At 38.3% G+C, this 17,191-nt stretch overlaps 1 protein-coding gene across 1 annotated transcript; it reads left to right on the forward strand.

Moving 5' to 3' along the window:
• Window positions 1-7,932: 7,932 nt before the first annotated feature.
• LOC147170398 (coatomer subunit delta-like) lies at window positions 7,933-16,820 on the forward strand. Its single transcript, XM_086080672.1, has 3 exons — window positions 7,933-8,003; window positions 13,163-13,367; window positions 15,583-16,820. The coding sequence occupies exons 1-3, from the start codon at window positions 7,933-7,935 to the stop codon at window positions 15,670-15,672; spliced, it is 366 nt and encodes a 121-aa protein (XP_085936798.1). The 3' UTR covers window positions 15,673-16,820.
• Window positions 16,821-17,191: the final 371 nt, after the last annotated feature.

Raw genomic sequence — 17,191 nt, forward strand, 5'->3', positions numbered from 1 at the left:
ATGGACGGTTGAGGTTAGTACAGTGGTACCTTGGAGTTTGAACATAATTCGTTCCTGCGAAGTGTTCAAAGTCCGAATTGTTCAACCTCCGAAACATTTTTTCCCATAGGAAAAAAAAGGAAATGCAATTAATCCGTTCCCAAGCTCCAAAAACAGAAAATTCCTAATTTAATTTCTATTTATGTTTTTTACATTTACAGTACAGTATAGTATTTAAACAATAAAAAATACCTTACCTTTTTTGTTGTGGTGTGATGGCATCAGTGGATGAAAAATGCTATGTTAATGCTAGTTGTAGTTCATTGCTGAGTTTGTGCATTTTACATTGGACATATTGTTAGACTACTAAGCGGTCCTTGCGTGCGTTGTTTAACGACAGACATGTTGTTGAACAGCTAAGGGGGGTCCTCATAATAGTATTTACAGAAGTAGTCATGGTAGTTACAACGGCGCGATAATCTCCTTCCTAATTCCACTGTGGTTCGTAGCACTGTATGTTTTTCTTTGCTGCCACTGGCACTGTTGTCTTTCTTTGGGCCCATGGCGAAGAAAATTGTCGTGGAAAAATCACTCGCGAGTATGGAGCACCTCCGAGAGTATTCACGATCTGACTGGAAATCAGCAGTGCATCGTCTCAACTACCGCAACGTGAGCATTCGGCATTACTTGGCTTTGCTCGGCTTCACTCTGCTACCCGTTTTCAAGTACCTGTAAAAAAAAATTGCACCTGTAAAAAAAAAAATTTGTATCTGTAAAAACAAATTTGTACCTGTAAAAACAAATTTGTACCTGTAAAAGTCATGATTTGTACCTGTACAAAAAAAAAAGTGTACCTGTAAAAAAAGTGTCAATTTGTATCTGTAAAAGTTGTGATTTGTACTTGTAGAAATGACAACTTGTAGTCAAAGAAGTCGCCACTAGGAGTCACAAGTGTTTTTTCTGCTGCTGTCCAGTCACGTGAGTTTTGCACCATATATGTCGCTACAAAAGGTGCAAAACTGATTCGTACTTGTAGAGCGCCGTGATTTGTACTCGTAGAAGAAGAGGGCGGGCTCTGGAGGATTTGGGCGGGCTAAAGCTCAACCTCATTGGTTGAGCGAACGACAGTGGGTTGAACTCAAATTACGCCCATGCACAAGTCCGCAATTCCAAACAAATAGAGTAGCCACACCAGTTTACGGGTCATTTTGGAAGAAGAGGACGTCGCAGGCGTGAACATTTCAACATGGTTCAATATACAAACACCGTGTGGAACAGCTTAAACGTTGGTTGACATGCAGAGCACTCAAAGTGGGCAGAAAGAAAGAAGTTGGTTGGTTGGTTAAGGTTTAGGTTATCTTGTAAAACATTCAATAGGGTTGTGTAGCTCTATAGTAATTTTCACATCTAAGCACTATGCAGCAGTTTATGATTATTATTTTTTTTTTTTACAGGTACACGCTATTGATCGTATGTTTACACTGGTAGGCTTTAAATCTTGAAATAAAAATCGTGACTTGAAAGTGTTCAGTTTTCGTGACAACAACATGAGATGAGCTAGCTAGTTAGCACCGGATTACGAGCTATGTTCGTACAATAAATCTTACCTTCATACTAAAACTTCTTTCTTTCTGCCCACTTGGAGTGCTCTGCATGTCAACCAACGTTTAAGCTGTTCCACACGGTGTTTGTATATTGAACCATGTTGAAATGTACACATTTTTTTGTACAGGTACAAATCACGACTTTTACAGATACAAATTTAGACTTTTTTCTACAGGTACACATTTTTTTTACAAGTTAGTTTTGCACCATATTTACCTCTATAAAACGCCACTGTTGGCCGTAGCTGACGCCAGAAAACAGAGTGCAACAACTCACGACAGTCAGACATAATAGTGCTAAACAGAAATGGCAACCCCAGAACACACACAACACACTTAGTTCGTTACACTATGTTTATTGGAAGCATCTCGATGTGTTTTTTGCTTTGTCACCATCTAGTGGTGTGTTTTATAATAACAGCTACACCTGCTGCTTTTTTTTTTATCATTGCATATCATCCATCACCTATACTTGCGTCTTAGTATTATTGATATGTGCTGTTTGTGCGTTTGTTTTTGTTTTTTTGTTTGTTTCTTACCCAAGCTGGTATTGTTAGTTTTCATTACCATTGCTGGCATGCTAGTTAATTAACACATTGTTTTAGTTCTGTTTTTTAGTTCTGTTTGTAAACACACTGTTTTTTTGTGTTCATGAAAACCGCTGTTGGTTACAGCAAGCTTGCAAGATAGTAGTTACATTTGTTTGATACTAATGAGATTGGGGGTGGGACTTAATAAGTTTTTCTTCCTCTCACTCCTTTTCAGGCTAGGTTTAGTTGAGTATTGTCTGGAAAAATGTATATATTATTGATGTTGATTGCAGCCTGAAATCAATGAACAGATGAAATTAATGAATGAAATGAACAACCAAGCATGGAATTTCAAATACGTAGGTTTTCCTGAACAAAAATGACTGTAGCTGTAGTGACTCCCATGTATTTACTTGTATTTACCTTGTCCGTATTAGTACGGCGTGCTAGTAGGATATCGAATAAATGCTTACATCAAATGGCTGATCCGTGGTCATACAGACGTTTGAGCATTTATTTGATACCCTAACTAGTACCGAATTATGAATTAAACTTAGCACGCTGCGAAAATGTGCTCACTGGCATTATGGCAAGCCATTGGGACATTGATTGCATATCCAGCAATAATACTGTAATACTTGTACATTTAAATACGGTATTGGCTATTTGCTTTTGGGCACAGGATAAACCAGGGACGCAAACCTTTGTAATAAAGAGCCACATTTGAGTTTGAAAACTGATAATTTGTCATATCTGCCACATTTATGAGCGCAGCGAGTTACGCGTGCGTGACAAGTATACAACCGAAAGGCTTCGCTATTGAGTACGTTGTCATTTTGACCAATTCTTCAAAATCCCACCAATATATATGTTATGACTTACAAAGAAATGTGCACATGTGTAAAACTACTTATTAAATACTAAAGTGCCTTGTTCCATTTATTTTTTTTTATTATGTCTCAAGCTATATTTGGTTGTTTTTTATTTTATTATATTTTTGCGTAGGCCTATTTGATGGACTTAAAGTCAATAATATGAGTAGCCAATGGAAGTTGAAACTGTGATTTAAACGACTCGACGTAGTTCTATGTCGGCATCTAGTGGTGTGGTTTACAATAACAGCTACAGTCAAGCCATGACGTTTCAAATATGTACTGTAGTCCATGCACAAAATATGAACAGTGACTTGTGTATAACCATCAGGTTTTCCTAAATGACTGTAGCTGGAGTAAAAGTGATTTGTATAGCCTATGTTATTGACAGTCCCATAATGGTGGCACACTGGTCGTGCAGTCAGCCTCAGAGCCCTTGTGCGTTCAAATCTGGGCCCTATAGCCTCATATGGATAGAAATCTGATTTGTGAAATGTGATTTAGCATCTCGATGTAGCTTAAAGTCCATGTGTATAACTGCGCTTATTGTCCTTATTAGTAGGACAAATTTGGCATACGAGTAAAACAACCCTAAGTTACTATTGAGGCAAAACTGTGCACTAGTAGACATCCACGCAATATTTGTTAACTAGTACTGGAAGTACACTGATGTCAATTATTGCACAGGTTTTCCTCACTATCAACATTCTCAACTATTTTCTAATAGTATGTCAAAGTTGTTCTAATGTGTGCAGAAATCACAGTAGTGGTACCAGCGCTTCTATTTACATTCTATTTACAATCTCCATAATGGTGGCACACTGGCCTGTGGTTAGCACATCAGCATCACAGGCTACAGTACAGAGGAAAATAAGGGCCACCATAGACCCAAAAACAAAGAGTTGACAGAAAGCATAAAGAAAGCCTGGGCTTCCAGGACCCCCAAGCAATGCCACGGCACATCGAGGCAGTGATTAAGGCAAAGGGATTCCCAACCAACTTCTGAAGATTGACATATTTTTGAAAATACCATCCATCCATCCAGCCATCCTTTTTTTTTTTCATATGCAAAACTTTGATTTCTTCACAATTTTTTTAAAATCTTGTTTTCGTGGGTTTTATGAGCTGGAAGCCCCATTTATGTAAAAATAAATAAATACTTGAAATCACTTAAATTGTGGGCCCTGAATCATATAGGAAAGTTTGACTTTTTGAATGGAATTATGGAAGTAAATGGACTTCTCCATTAATTTTTTGACGAGCACCTGTATGCATTTATTTTTGTATTTATTTCCACATTTATTTTTAATTGTATTTTTTGAGTCACATTTCACATTTTTGTATTTATTTTCCTTATTTATTTATTTTTATTTATTTTTTGAATTGTATTTTTATATCCGTTTTTATTTTCACTTTTATAAAATTTTTACTTTGGCATTTTTGGTCCTCCATATATCAGATCTGACAGGTGAAATTAACATTTTTGAACGTAGACGAATTGCGCATCCGCGACTAAATACAACCAAAGGTTTTTAGTGAATTTAATTTAATTTAATTTGAGTTAATTTTCAATTTGATCGATTCTCCAAAATTCCATACATGTTGATACGGCTTCAATAGAGAGACAGTGCTGCCTTCAATTGCACTTTTATTGTTATATCTTTTATTTAAATGTGTGTCCCCCTCCGGCAGTCAGTGGAATCTAGTTAATCTAATAAATATTGGACTTGGCGTGCGCGTAATTAAACTGCCCCGTACGTCCCACTTTAAAGCGTCAAATACATTTTTCGTCAAAGTCAAAAATAACTGGAAGAATTAAAGAAGCAAAAACACTTGACAGCGCCCGCGGTACCAGTGTCGCAACACCAGACTTCAATATAGGTGACACGGAAATGCGCCAGTGTGACGTAATAGTGCTAAACTCGCTTGAGTGAAACTCGACCTTGAGACTTCTGTCTACAAGGCGTCTCTACAATGTAGACTCGAGAAGTTAACCCATAGCAGTCGCTGGTGAGTCACGTAATTAGGTACGCGTTTCTTCCCCTCCCTCTCCCTTTTTTGTAAATTTCTGACTAACCGTCGAAGTATACCTACTGATATGGTGTCTGTCTGACAACAAATTATTTTATTATTATTATTTATTTATTTTTAACTGCAAATATGTTCTGCTTCTGTTTGCATTCTACAAGCGCTTCCCGTGCAGGGTGGTGGGAATTCATCCCACCAGTATTCACTTAGAATTAAACAAACGCCGACGTACACAATAAGGATTTATTTGTATCACATTGACAATGCAAGGAAGGAGGGGAGGAAAAAAAGCACTGGACAGCGCCCATGGTTCGACCCCGTTAAGGACTGCGAGCAAGGAATATGTCATTGAGATTTCAAATCGAAGTAACCACTGAGCTAAACCAGTACACCGATCTAATCGGAAAATGGCTTTATTAATAGTAATTATTGAAGTTTTACAGTTTTAGAGTAATTATTGAAGTTTATAATGTGGCAACCTTTTTCCAATTTTTTTTGCGTATTTGAACAATTAAAGAGGTCAAGAATGTCGATCATATGTTTATAGGAAACGTATCGATGTAATAGTTTTTTGTTTATTACCATCTAGTGGTGTGTTTTATAATAACACCTAGAGCCAACCATGGAATTTCAAATATATTTTCCTGAGCAAAATGACTGTAGTTGTGGTGACCTCCATGTATTCACTTGTGTTTACCTCATCCTTACTGGTAGTAAGACAGTGTGCTAGTAGGATATCGAATAAATGCTCTAATTAAATGGCTGGTCAGTGGTCATACAGACGTTTGAGCATTTATTTGATACCCTACTTGTACTGAATTATGAAGGAAACTTAGCTTGCTGCGAAAATGTACTCACTGGCATTATGGCAAGCCATTGGGACATTTATTGCATATCAATGCAGCAAGTAGCCTACTGTGTGCGATGAAAACTTTGGCATAATAGAGCAACCACATTGTTTCTAATATTGAGGCAAAAACTGTGCACAATAGTAAATATCCATGCACGCAAAACCTGATTGATGCTGCACATGTTTTTCTCACTATCAACAAATGTTAACTATGTTCTAATAGCATGTCAGTTCCTACAAGTGCACAATAGTGGAACCAGCACTTCTATTTACATTATATTTACAACCCCAAATAGTGCATCAGTGGTTAGCACATCTGCGTCAGAGTCCTGAGGCTGTGCGTTCAAATGCGAGTATGATAAGCCATAGGATCCAGCACACTAGTGGTGCTCGTGAGAATAGGTGATACTGTACAAATAGTGTTTGAATAGCAAAAAGTTATTGCGCACGCCTTAAAAAGTACAGTAATTTTCCCTCTTGATGACCAACTATCACATACAACAAATTAAAATAGGTTTTATATCAGATTATTATTTTTGGGGTGGGGGATTGTGTTGAATAGTGATGGGAAAACAAAGCTTCATGAAGCACTTGTGATATTTTTTGACTCCCCTAGATGGTGCTCTTGGTTTAAATATAAAGGCTAGTGCAAAGGAAATTGATTACATTTCCACTGCATCTTTCAACCAAGAGTGGCATCTAGAGTAGTGATGGGAAAATGAAGCTTCATGAAGCACTTGTACTCCATACTCGCGAGTGCATTTTGATTTTTCCACGACAATTTTCTTCGCCATGGGCCAAAAGAAAGACAAGAGTGCCAGTGGCAGCAAAGAAAAACATACAGTACTACGAACCACAGTGGAATTAGGAAGGAGATTATCACGCCGTTGTAACTACCGTGACTACTTCTGTAAATACTGGCAACGTTTAACAACGCACGCAAGGACCGCTTAGTAGTCTAACAATATGCCCAATGTAAAATACACAAACTCAGCACTGAACTAAAGCTAGCATTAACATAGCATTTATCATCCAATGATGCCATCACACCACAACAGGCAAGGAAATGCATTTTTATTGTTTAAATACTGTACTGTACTGTAAATGTAAAAAACATAAATAGAAACTAAAATAAGAATTTTCAGTTTTTGGAGCTTCGGAACGGATTAATTGCATTTACATTATTTCCTATGCAAAAAAAAAATTCCGGAGGTAGAACAATTTGGACTTTGAAGACTTTGCAGGAACGAATTATGTTCAAACTCCGAGTTACCACTGTATCTGAATTTGGGGAATCGTAACTTTATGTACAATTAGAAAGAAAACTGAATCTTTAATATAATAAAATGTATACTTGAAAAAAAACGTGGTTGTTGCAGTATTTTGAGTAGTTGTCCTATACCATGCTATGATGCAGATAGTGCCAAGCACCTTTTAGATAGATAACTTGAAAATGTGAACAAAATAAAATAAATACAAATGTCAGACTTGCGCATTTAAATACGGTATATTAGGCTATTTGCTTTTGGGCACAGGATACATCAGGGACGCAAACCTTTGTGATAAAGGACCACATTTGAGTTTGAAAACTGATAGTTTATCAAATCTGCCATGATGTGAAAACTATTATGTGCATGCGTAACTGTCTTTCGCATGCGCGACAAGAATATAACCCAAAGGCGTCGCTGTTGAGTGAGTTATTATTGACCAATTATTCAACATTCCTCCAATATATATGTTGATATGACAGTGGTGCCTTCAAGTAAACTTTTCATCCATAAATTGGAATGTTTTTTTCCCCTGTCAGTAGATAGTCATCTAAATTGCTCGCGTAGGTTAACTCCGTCTTCACAATAGCGTCTCACTTAAAGAGTCAAATCCAGCTTCCGTCAAAGTTGAAACATGTCAAAATAACTGAAATAATTAAAGAAGTAAAAACACTGGACAGCGCCCGTGGTAGGAACACGATGCCGAGTTCAGATGCGTCTTGAGTTGCAGGAAGTAACCACTGAGCCACACCAGTGTCACTACACCAGCCTTCCAATACGGTTCATAACTATAACACGGAAATGCGCAAATACGGACGTCATACCACATTACACCTGCGGAAGAGATGGAACAGAATTGGTGATAGAATTGCGTGAGTTACAGTGAAATTGACAGTCTTTTGAGACGTTATATAATAACACAGTCACCATAAGTCACGTTAACTATGTATTTTTATTATTATTATTATTATTTTAATTTTCTGACGGTAACTTTTACTGTACGTCAGAGTATGTTCTATCCATTGAAGGAGGCGCTTCCGGGTGGTGATTGGTGGGTGTTCATCCCACCAGCATGCACTGAGCGCCGCGGTGACGTTTAGTTTGAGCATCACAAAAAAATGACAATGATAGAGTGGAGAAACAAAACACTGGACGGCGCCCGTGGGTTCGATCCCGTTAAGGATTGCTTAGCGACTACTGAATATATCAATATCGTCTATGTTACCTGAAGTAACCACTAAGTTAAGCCAGTGTAATATGCATATAGGAAATACTATTTATTAAATATGGAAGTGTCATTTTTAAGACGAGCAGGTCGCGGATACTTCTCTTGTAGTGCAAATAAAATATGTATTCACAGGTGCTTTCTTTAGCCTCTTCTTAGGGCATATTTATTTCTGCTCAAAAACTGTAGGCGGCACGGTGAAACAGCACTGGTGGCCAAGAGTACATCAAGCAACTCACAATAGAAGAAGTATCTTAAATGACAGACAGCGCACCACTTCCGGTGGGTGTCTACAATATAAAAGCCTCCTTTTTGTACATGGAGAAAAAGCGCAATAAAAAAAATGCAGAAGAGTCATGTTCAAATTTTTTTTTAAATTGTGTTTCAAACTATATTAGATTTTTGGGTGGGCGTTGATGGACAAAAGGTTTAGATTGTATGTGTAATGGAAGTTAAAACTGTTGATATTTAACGTCTCGATGTAATAGAGTTTTTTAATTAGTCGGCATCTGGAGGTGCGGTTTAGCTACAGCCAATGCCAAGCCATTAGATTTCAAACATGTAGTCCATGTGTAACAGATTAAAAAATGAGAAAAACGATTATATTATTGTAAATTTGATTATTTATTTATTAATTTACCCTAAATCTTTGAATTGTTTCATTTTGTATTTCAAGTGGGTTATTATTGAAGTGTTGTAGCTTTTTTTTGGGTTACTTCCTGTGTTTTTGTCAGTTAGAGCTTTTATTTTGAAAGAATCAGGGATATACTGTGGTTGCTTCCCTCGCGCTTTCAGTTGGCATCTGGCCTACAAAGAGTAAAAGTTCATTTTTCTAAGGTTAGCAAAAATGTTTTCGTATGATGTTATTTGAAAGAATATTTGACAATTAATGTATAGTGTGATTGAGGGGTTTTGTTTTTGTGGGAGAATCAGCTTTTTGTTTAAGTGGTTCTTCCTATATATGTGTGTGCTATATATGTGTGTGTAATTTGTCGTCAGTATTGTAACATGCTAACTGCTTTCTGGGGCATATGCACTGATCTGATCTTTATATATTACTGGATAGCCGATAGGCCAAGACTTTTGAAGACGTGAGGCCGCCATATCTCCCAAGAAATGTTTCTCGGTATACAATACTATACATTTACAGTATCGAAAATGGAGAACATTTGAGACGGTACTTAGTAGAAACAGCACGATTTATGATGTTTTGAATTTGTTAAACATAAACAAGAGCACTTCAGACATTTTACAACTTGCCTTAAATACATGTATAAATTATATGCTTAATGATGTTTACAGGAGGAAACTGTAAGCCAACAAAAGATGCCTTTTCCAAATCTAATATTGGGGTCTAAGAAAAAGGGAGTCTTCAAAGCAGCACTTACCATCCACTTCTTATACTTAAAAAAAAATAGTGACCACCCTGCCATTATTTTGTTTGTTGGTTCTTGTAATTATTGCACATTTTCCCAAAATCAAGTTGTTGTAAATTTCATTAAACATGCAGGCAAATGCTGCAGACTACTATGTCCGTTGAACCAATTTACCTTTTGCATGTGACGTCACAGCCCTCATGGGAACGCCCCATCCGAGACGCTGGACGGCAAAAAAACCACTTTCCTGTTTACGTAAATAAAGTAGTAGTACGAGGAACACATCTATTATGTTTTTCATAGGGTGTGTGGAACATGAAATAAGGGGACAAAATATGACTTGTTCCATAAACGAATTAAACTAAACAAGTGTATGCGTTAAAATTTCATTCATGTTAAACACTGATGTTAATTATTTCATAGACTTTGAATGTTTTTGTACCTTGTTAAAAAAGAGCACATTATGTGCAAAAATCTCTTTATATGTGCTTAAATATATTTCAACATTTAGAGACTCCGACCGAAATACATTTTTTATGAAACAATTTTTTTGGCATAATCGTTGGATCCCCCCATTTATAAAAGTGATCTTAAAAAATCACTTCTTTATATTTTGCATTTCTATGATCTCGGAAAGTTTGTCTTCCACGTTCCATTGAAAAGCATCTCAGGCCAGCATGTTCTGAGCACCCATTAGTTAATTAGCGGCAAATACAACTAAACATAAGCTGCTTTATTGGCAGCGACCCACAGACAGGGCTTGGTCACTTTGGTTTGTGGTCTCATTAGTCATAGGTCAAACGAGTATGTCTTTCACAACAAAAAAATTCCATGAGAAACATCCGTTGAGACGCATCGAACAGATGGGTAAATGCAGGAAGATGCAATGTGTGAGTGTGCGTGTGGTGAAGAGGGGGAGGAGTTCAAGTGAGTTTACCAGCACCCATACTTGGACTGCGGGTGTTGTTATAGAGGAGGGGACGTAGCATCCCTCTCCTCATAAAAGTCTGTTTTCCAAATGAATGAACAGGATGATAAGCTTTGAAAGGGTCTCACAGGAGGGAGAGGGGTGAGAGGGGCCGCCCTGTTGTCTTTTGGCTTGTGAGAAACACACTTTTTGGAGAGGTCGCTGAGTCAGAGTGCATGTTTTGACTGGAATTACAACTGGAATTACGACTACTGCGCCATTTGGACCCGGGGAAAAGGCCATTTCAGATTTGGGGCAAGTTTGGTAACATTCCGTCTGTGCTCAATTGGTTTGAGTGATGATGCTGAAAAAGGTGCGATTCAAGGTAGGAGAAGGTTTACAATCTTTTAGGTTGTCAAGACGAACATGTATTTTTTGATAGTGCTCAACAAAGTTGTATGGAAATTTACATTGACAAAACTTGACTTGTAACAACTTTCTGAGGACTGCTCATGCATGAACGTACAACTTGAAGGCATAAGAACACACTTATGATTGCTAGACAGCTGTGACATGCAATCTAAATGAATAATTCCTTTCTGGAGCCTGAAACAAATACAAAGACATCCTTTCTGTAATAGTGATTCCCAATCAATGTGCTGTGAGAAATAATCACGTGTGTCGCTGGAAGTTATCACATTTTTACTAATAAGTCAAAAAAGTATTCTTTTACTAAATATTATACATTTTTGTTCAACTACCTATTCCAGCTATTTATGGTGCCAATCAATAATGGTGTAAACTAAGAGGAATCGGAAGATCTCCAGTGAAGCCGTCCCTCGATCTTGGTCCATGTTAAAGATCTTAATCACAAAGTCACAAGCCTCGCTAACCTCGGGAAAACCGCTCAAAATGGGAGCGAGTGGAGCTGACTTGTTGGCTCTTCATTAGCAGTCCTGCTGGCAATGCACTTCAAAGGAAAAACTGCTCAGTCTGGCCAGTGACACTAAGGCGATAATTACAGCTGAGCACAGGGACAGGAACAAGAGTTCAACGTACTTTCTGACTTGGAACGACTTTAAGCGACTAGTCAAACATGCATACATACGGGGCTGGACTGGCACAAAAAAAAAAATCGGCCCTGCCATCTTGACTAGGCCCGCTGGTCGGGCCCGGCCCGGCTCGGCTCGGCTCTTGTTTTTTTTAAATAGTTGATTTTACTAGATTTTATGTGTATGATAGTGTGCGGATCTCAATGTGCAGCACTTTGGAAACGCTTGTTTATAAAATGTGCTATAGAAATAAAATGGATTGGATAAATTGTGGGCCAATCTCTTGGGGTAAAATGGAGGAAAATAATAATTTAAAAGCACTGCATCAGCCCCAAAAGAGACCGACCTACCGAGCATTTGCCCTCTACGCCAGATGGCCAGTCCAGCCCTGCATACAGTTATACACTCTACGTATTTGGTACTTCATCATTCATCATAGTGATATATAATACTGTACTGTGCTTCACAAAGGATAAAAGACAACCACATTCCATGCCACCAACCCACCAAAGTAAAAGATTATTAATCAATACTGTACATAGCGGCTTCCGAGGCAATGCTGAGCACAAAGCAGACTGAAGAGCTGCCATCATACTCCATCCATCCGTTCAAGCTATTTTTTTCAACTTTTAATTTATTTCACAGTTTCACAAAGAGATGTACAGATCTTACTATTCTGATCACATATCAATTCAACTTATATACAGAAACAATTACTTGTATAGTCCAATCGGATTCAGTCCTCGTGGCAGTAAAAGCACCTTTATACACACTAGGTTAGCATCTTTTAACAAAAATAAAATACAATGCAATAACATCAGAACAATAGATAAAATACCATAATACCTGAATAAGTAATAAAATAATAAGCCAATAATGATGATGATAAAATAAAAACAAAAATAAAAGGCTGAGGTGTTTAGAATTCAGATATAGTTTGTGTAATAGGCTTCCATTTTTGATTTTTTTTAATCTAGTTTCAATTGTAGTCTTGCTCTAGTCTTAATCCAAAACGTACACTTTCTTTACTCGGTCTGACATTTTCTTTGCTACCAAAAGCATAACTCTTTGCTGTGTTGAAAAATATATATTTGTATCTATTTCTGTTTTGCAGCAATTAACATACCTAAGTTTAATCATTTTTCTTGTTGAAAACACTGGCAAAAAGAGCTTGTTGCAACGTGATCCTGGCTGATCTCTTATACCCTGCTGCCACCTGCTGGCTGTTTTGGTAATAACTACCATTGCTTTAAGCCACCTCTTCATGTCAGAGTCTGCATCAAAGTCTTCTGTATGTTCCTGCATTTAAAAAACAAAACGCATGAATACGTTTTTGGGAGTGAAGGACCAAGTATTAAAAAACGTATTTGCATGTTTTGGGATTTGAATTAGTTAAAAATGGGATCTGGCCATCTGTATTAGAAAAATAAATCTGTAGGTGTCATCACAAGGTGGGTCTGTGCCCGTGCAGGTCTGGCGTGGGTGCTCCTGTGATCGGAGATCTGGACGGAGAGTACAAACACGACAGCAGGCGAAACATCCTGGAGTGGTGCCTACCTGTCATCGATGCCAACAACAAGACTGGCAGCCTGGAGTTCAGCATTAGCGGACAGCCCAATGACTTCTTTCCCGTTAATGTGTCCTTTGTCTCCAAACGCAACTACTGCGTCATCCAGGTATGAACTTGGGTAGAGAACTTGTGACTGATTGATTGCTTTATGAATAGGAAAAGACAAAATATAAGGGGTGGGTGAGTACCGATACCCGGGTTTATTTCAAGGTATTGTCCGCCCAACTGTGGCTGTTTTGTATGATCAGGAACTGGAACTTCAAAATGATTAGAATAGAAAACTGCCATACATTTTCATGCACGCCTGCATCAATCCGTCATTCATCGATTGTGCAGCGAAATAAGCGTCCGTCAATGTTTCAGTCACTCGAAGTGGGCATCCGTCAATGTTGCGTCAATTGTCATTCATCAATCTGTCACCAAAATGGGACATTCGTCATTGACGGATTGCTGAATTTATTGACGGATTGACGATTACATTGACAGACGAAAATCCACTTCCGTCAATACTAAATTCATTAATTTTCTTCAAAGTTTTCTGTCAATCGTCACGGACCTTCCTCAATATCTCTGGTAAATATTCTCTCCATCAGATCACAAGGGGGCGCACCATAAAGGCAGCGCAAGAGCGTCAGGCAGAGCAAAACAAAACAAGTGAGCCCAAATACAGTAGGAGAGATAGAACGAGAGCGAGACAATTTGCGGCCTTTATTATGGAAAAGAAAAAGCAGCAACCCTTATATTAACCTTTTTGCACGTGACGTCTCAGCCCTCATGGGAACGCCCCCTACAGGACTCTGGACGGCAAAAGAGCCACTTGCCTGTATTGTAACCATTGAATCTCGTACAGCGTAAAGTCCTTTATCTAATCGATTATCTTATAAAATGGTCATATATAACTGCGGTCGGTTGTACAGACAGACAAAGGAGTAAACCAAATGTTGCTTTTTATCGCATACCTACTATTCGCAGTGATTATTTTTTGCGAAGTTAGTAGATAAATGTTGTAATTAGTCGATAAATGTTCATATATTTTACTAGTAAACATACACTCTAACAAAGATGGTAACACAGGTGTCAAATAGCGTCTTTCAAATCACATCAACGAGCCAGATAGTTAGCGTCCACTCCAACTGCACCAACACACAGCTTAGTTTTAAAATGTACCCTCTTCAAAACTTTTAAGTGCATTTGACTGTTTAATAAGGGGGGATTTCGTCTTTGTGCTTGTTTTTCACTCTGGAGTCATATTCATGAAATGACTGCATAGCTTGCCACTACGATAGTCATTTGTTCCATGCTAGTAAACATAGTAACATAACATCATCACAGCGTTTCAATATAGAACGGACAATGTAAAAAAGAAGTCAGTTACCATGATAAAAAAGTTTTACCTTTGCATTACAAGGTATATTGTCCCCCGGCGTGAGCGTAGCATCTCGTCCCAGAGACTCAGCCAGCGACAAGCTTTTGAATCAGCCCCGTTGTAAGGAGGAGAGACGGCATTGACTACATAATGATATAGGTCGTGCGCTGTGAATTCCGGCAAAGTCAGCGATTTGATTAACTTGGTAAAAATAGCATTCAACAAAAGGTAAGGGGCTGTTTTCAAACTAGCGATCTCCAACTAAAGTAAATATCGCGCTCTATGAGTCCCGACTAAATGTGTAACTCGACTGACAGGCGAACTTCGGTTTAAGTGGTAGATTCCATGGCTCTATGGGCAATAATAACTTTTAATATGTAAAATAACAGTCGCTATGTCACAAAGTTGCTCCGGGTCACGTCCAATTCCATTCAACAATCATTTCCTTCCGCCGTCCGTCATAGGGCAGTCACGTGATCACGTGACGTCGGTGCAAATAGTCAATACCGGTGCAGTAAGACCTGCGGCTTACAATCGAGTGCGGCTTATATGTGTAACAAACTCAAGTATTCCCTAAATTTAGTTAGCGCGGCTTATAGTCAGGAGCGCCTTATATTCCAGAAATTACTGTACTATTAAAATGGAAGTAAACCTTAATCATTTCTTGACAAGTGTCTGTTATATGTGATCTCACTAGTCTAAACATGACATAATATTACATTCCTGTTACTACGTCTCCTCTAGCCTCACGATCCACAAGTGAGTGACGGTGAACTAACGTTATATGTGGTCAAGCACAACCTGTGCCGATGAATGAAAGAAGGGTTCGCATCATGTTGTTATTTTAGGTCTTTGAAAGTCTTGCATTATTGGCTGATTTGAATGTACTGTGTGCTTTGCCGCCTGTCTGAAACATGCTAATGATGACCGTCTTTTGTTTTTCTCTGTGCATCAGGTTGCCAAAGTGACTCTCGTAGATGGAGACACCTCCGTTCGATTATCTTCAGAGACCTCCTTTGTTGTCGATAAATACGAAATCCTGTAAGAATATTTGAATAAAAGTGGAAAGAAAAAATGGCACACGAAAAATAGTCCAAATCTGTGCTCCAGAGAACGATTGACAATTCCTATCCTGCCCACCCTGTATACTATTACACAGACTGTGTGCATCAACAGGACTCCAACATCCCTCTGGAAAATAACGCTCCAAGTGCTGGGGCAGAGCTGCAGCAGTGTATTTATGTTTGTAAGAGCGAGAGGATCATCCTTAACCTTAATTGAAATTTCACAACTCCAGCGACGCTGTCGTTGACCTGAACGGAGGCCGAGGATGAATGCGGGGCAGGCCACTGGTCACATCATGCTCAGTCTGTCGGTGCTGCTCTGGGACGAGCGCTTGACAACACGAGACGATGGTATCAGTCTTTGCTCAAATTGGTCCTACTTAACATGCTTCCTTCACAACCGCGCTTCTTCCCTCTCAATGTTGCATTGCAATCACTCGATTTTGCTGATTGGGGTTCTTGCTTAATTTTTTTTGTCTTCATGTTCTTGTCTTGAACTACAGAGTTGTAGTTGTATCTGTTCTGATAAGCAATCCAAGTATTGTTCTCGCCGATATCTCATTTGTGTTTTCTTGTGAGGACAAATTGGACCTCGGCTCCAAAGCAAATGCTCAATATATATATATATATATATGATCTTCTATCTGCAGTCATCATCTTATTGCAGTGGGTCCTTTTTATTATTAACATTGATATTTTTGTCACGCTTTCTGGCATAATTTGTCATTATTTTCCGCCACTTGGCATTGAAGTTTGACGCGGAAGCGCAGAACCGACACACCATTGAATATATTTGATTATTGCAACTGATATTTTTTATAACACTTGTAGCCCCTCTTCACACAAAAGTAAACTGTGTTTTAGTTAAGGCAATTAGTCAGATGTACTTTCAACAAACAACGAAGTGCTAAATGCAACACCGCCCAGCTGTCTTGGTTTATTTTTTTTGCCCACTTGGACTCCCCAAATTTCAATTGAGTAACGGTTGTGTGGATGTGTTGGAGTTGGAAATGACTAAATCAAAATTTTTAACAACATTTCCAAAGGGGAATCAAAACATTCCATTGTACAATTAGGGGGGAAACTGAATCTTTAATGTAATAAAATGTATTCTTGAAAAATATGTGGTGGTTGTGTCACTGTACGTAATTGCTTACAACTTTGTACCAATGTTATTGTTTTCCATATTTTGAGCTCCCCGCCGTGCCAGGCGCCTGCCGAGCTCAGTAACTAAAAATGTAAGACTTGTACATTTAAATATTGTATTGTAATTGTTTTGAAGGCGCAGGATAATCCAGGGAGACAAATCTTTGTGATGAAGGACGTTTGATTTTGAAAACTAATATCGATTAGTCAGATCTGGCAGATGAAATTAACATTTTGTGCGTAGACAAGTTGCGCATGCGCAACAAAATAAAACCAATGGGCTTTGCTGTTGAGACAACTATCAATTTGATAAATTCTCCAAATTTCCATCAATACATGTTGCTCCGGCTTCCA

This window comes from Leptonotus elevatus, chromosome 7 (genome assembly GCF_054856555.1).
Source record: "Leptonotus elevatus isolate MCC_2025b chromosome 7, RoL_Lele_1.0, whole genome shotgun sequence".
NCBI classification, from domain to species: domain Eukaryota; kingdom Metazoa; phylum Chordata; class Actinopteri; order Syngnathiformes; family Syngnathidae; genus Leptonotus; species Leptonotus elevatus.

Excerpts from the sequence above, each read along its gene's own strand:
- LOC147170398 (XM_086080672.1), top strand. The coding sequence starts at position 7,933 with ATGCGCAAATACGGACGTCATACCACATTACACCTGCGGAAGAGATGG. Across the intron at positions 8,004-13,162 it reads AGAATTGGTGATAGAATTGC|GTCTGGCGTGGGTGCTCCTG; the intron begins GTGAGTTACAGT and ends GTGCCCGTGCAG. Across the intron at positions 13,368-15,582 it reads GCAACTACTGCGTCATCCAG|GTTGCCAAAGTGACTCTCGT; the intron begins GTATGAACTTGG and ends TCTGTGCATCAG.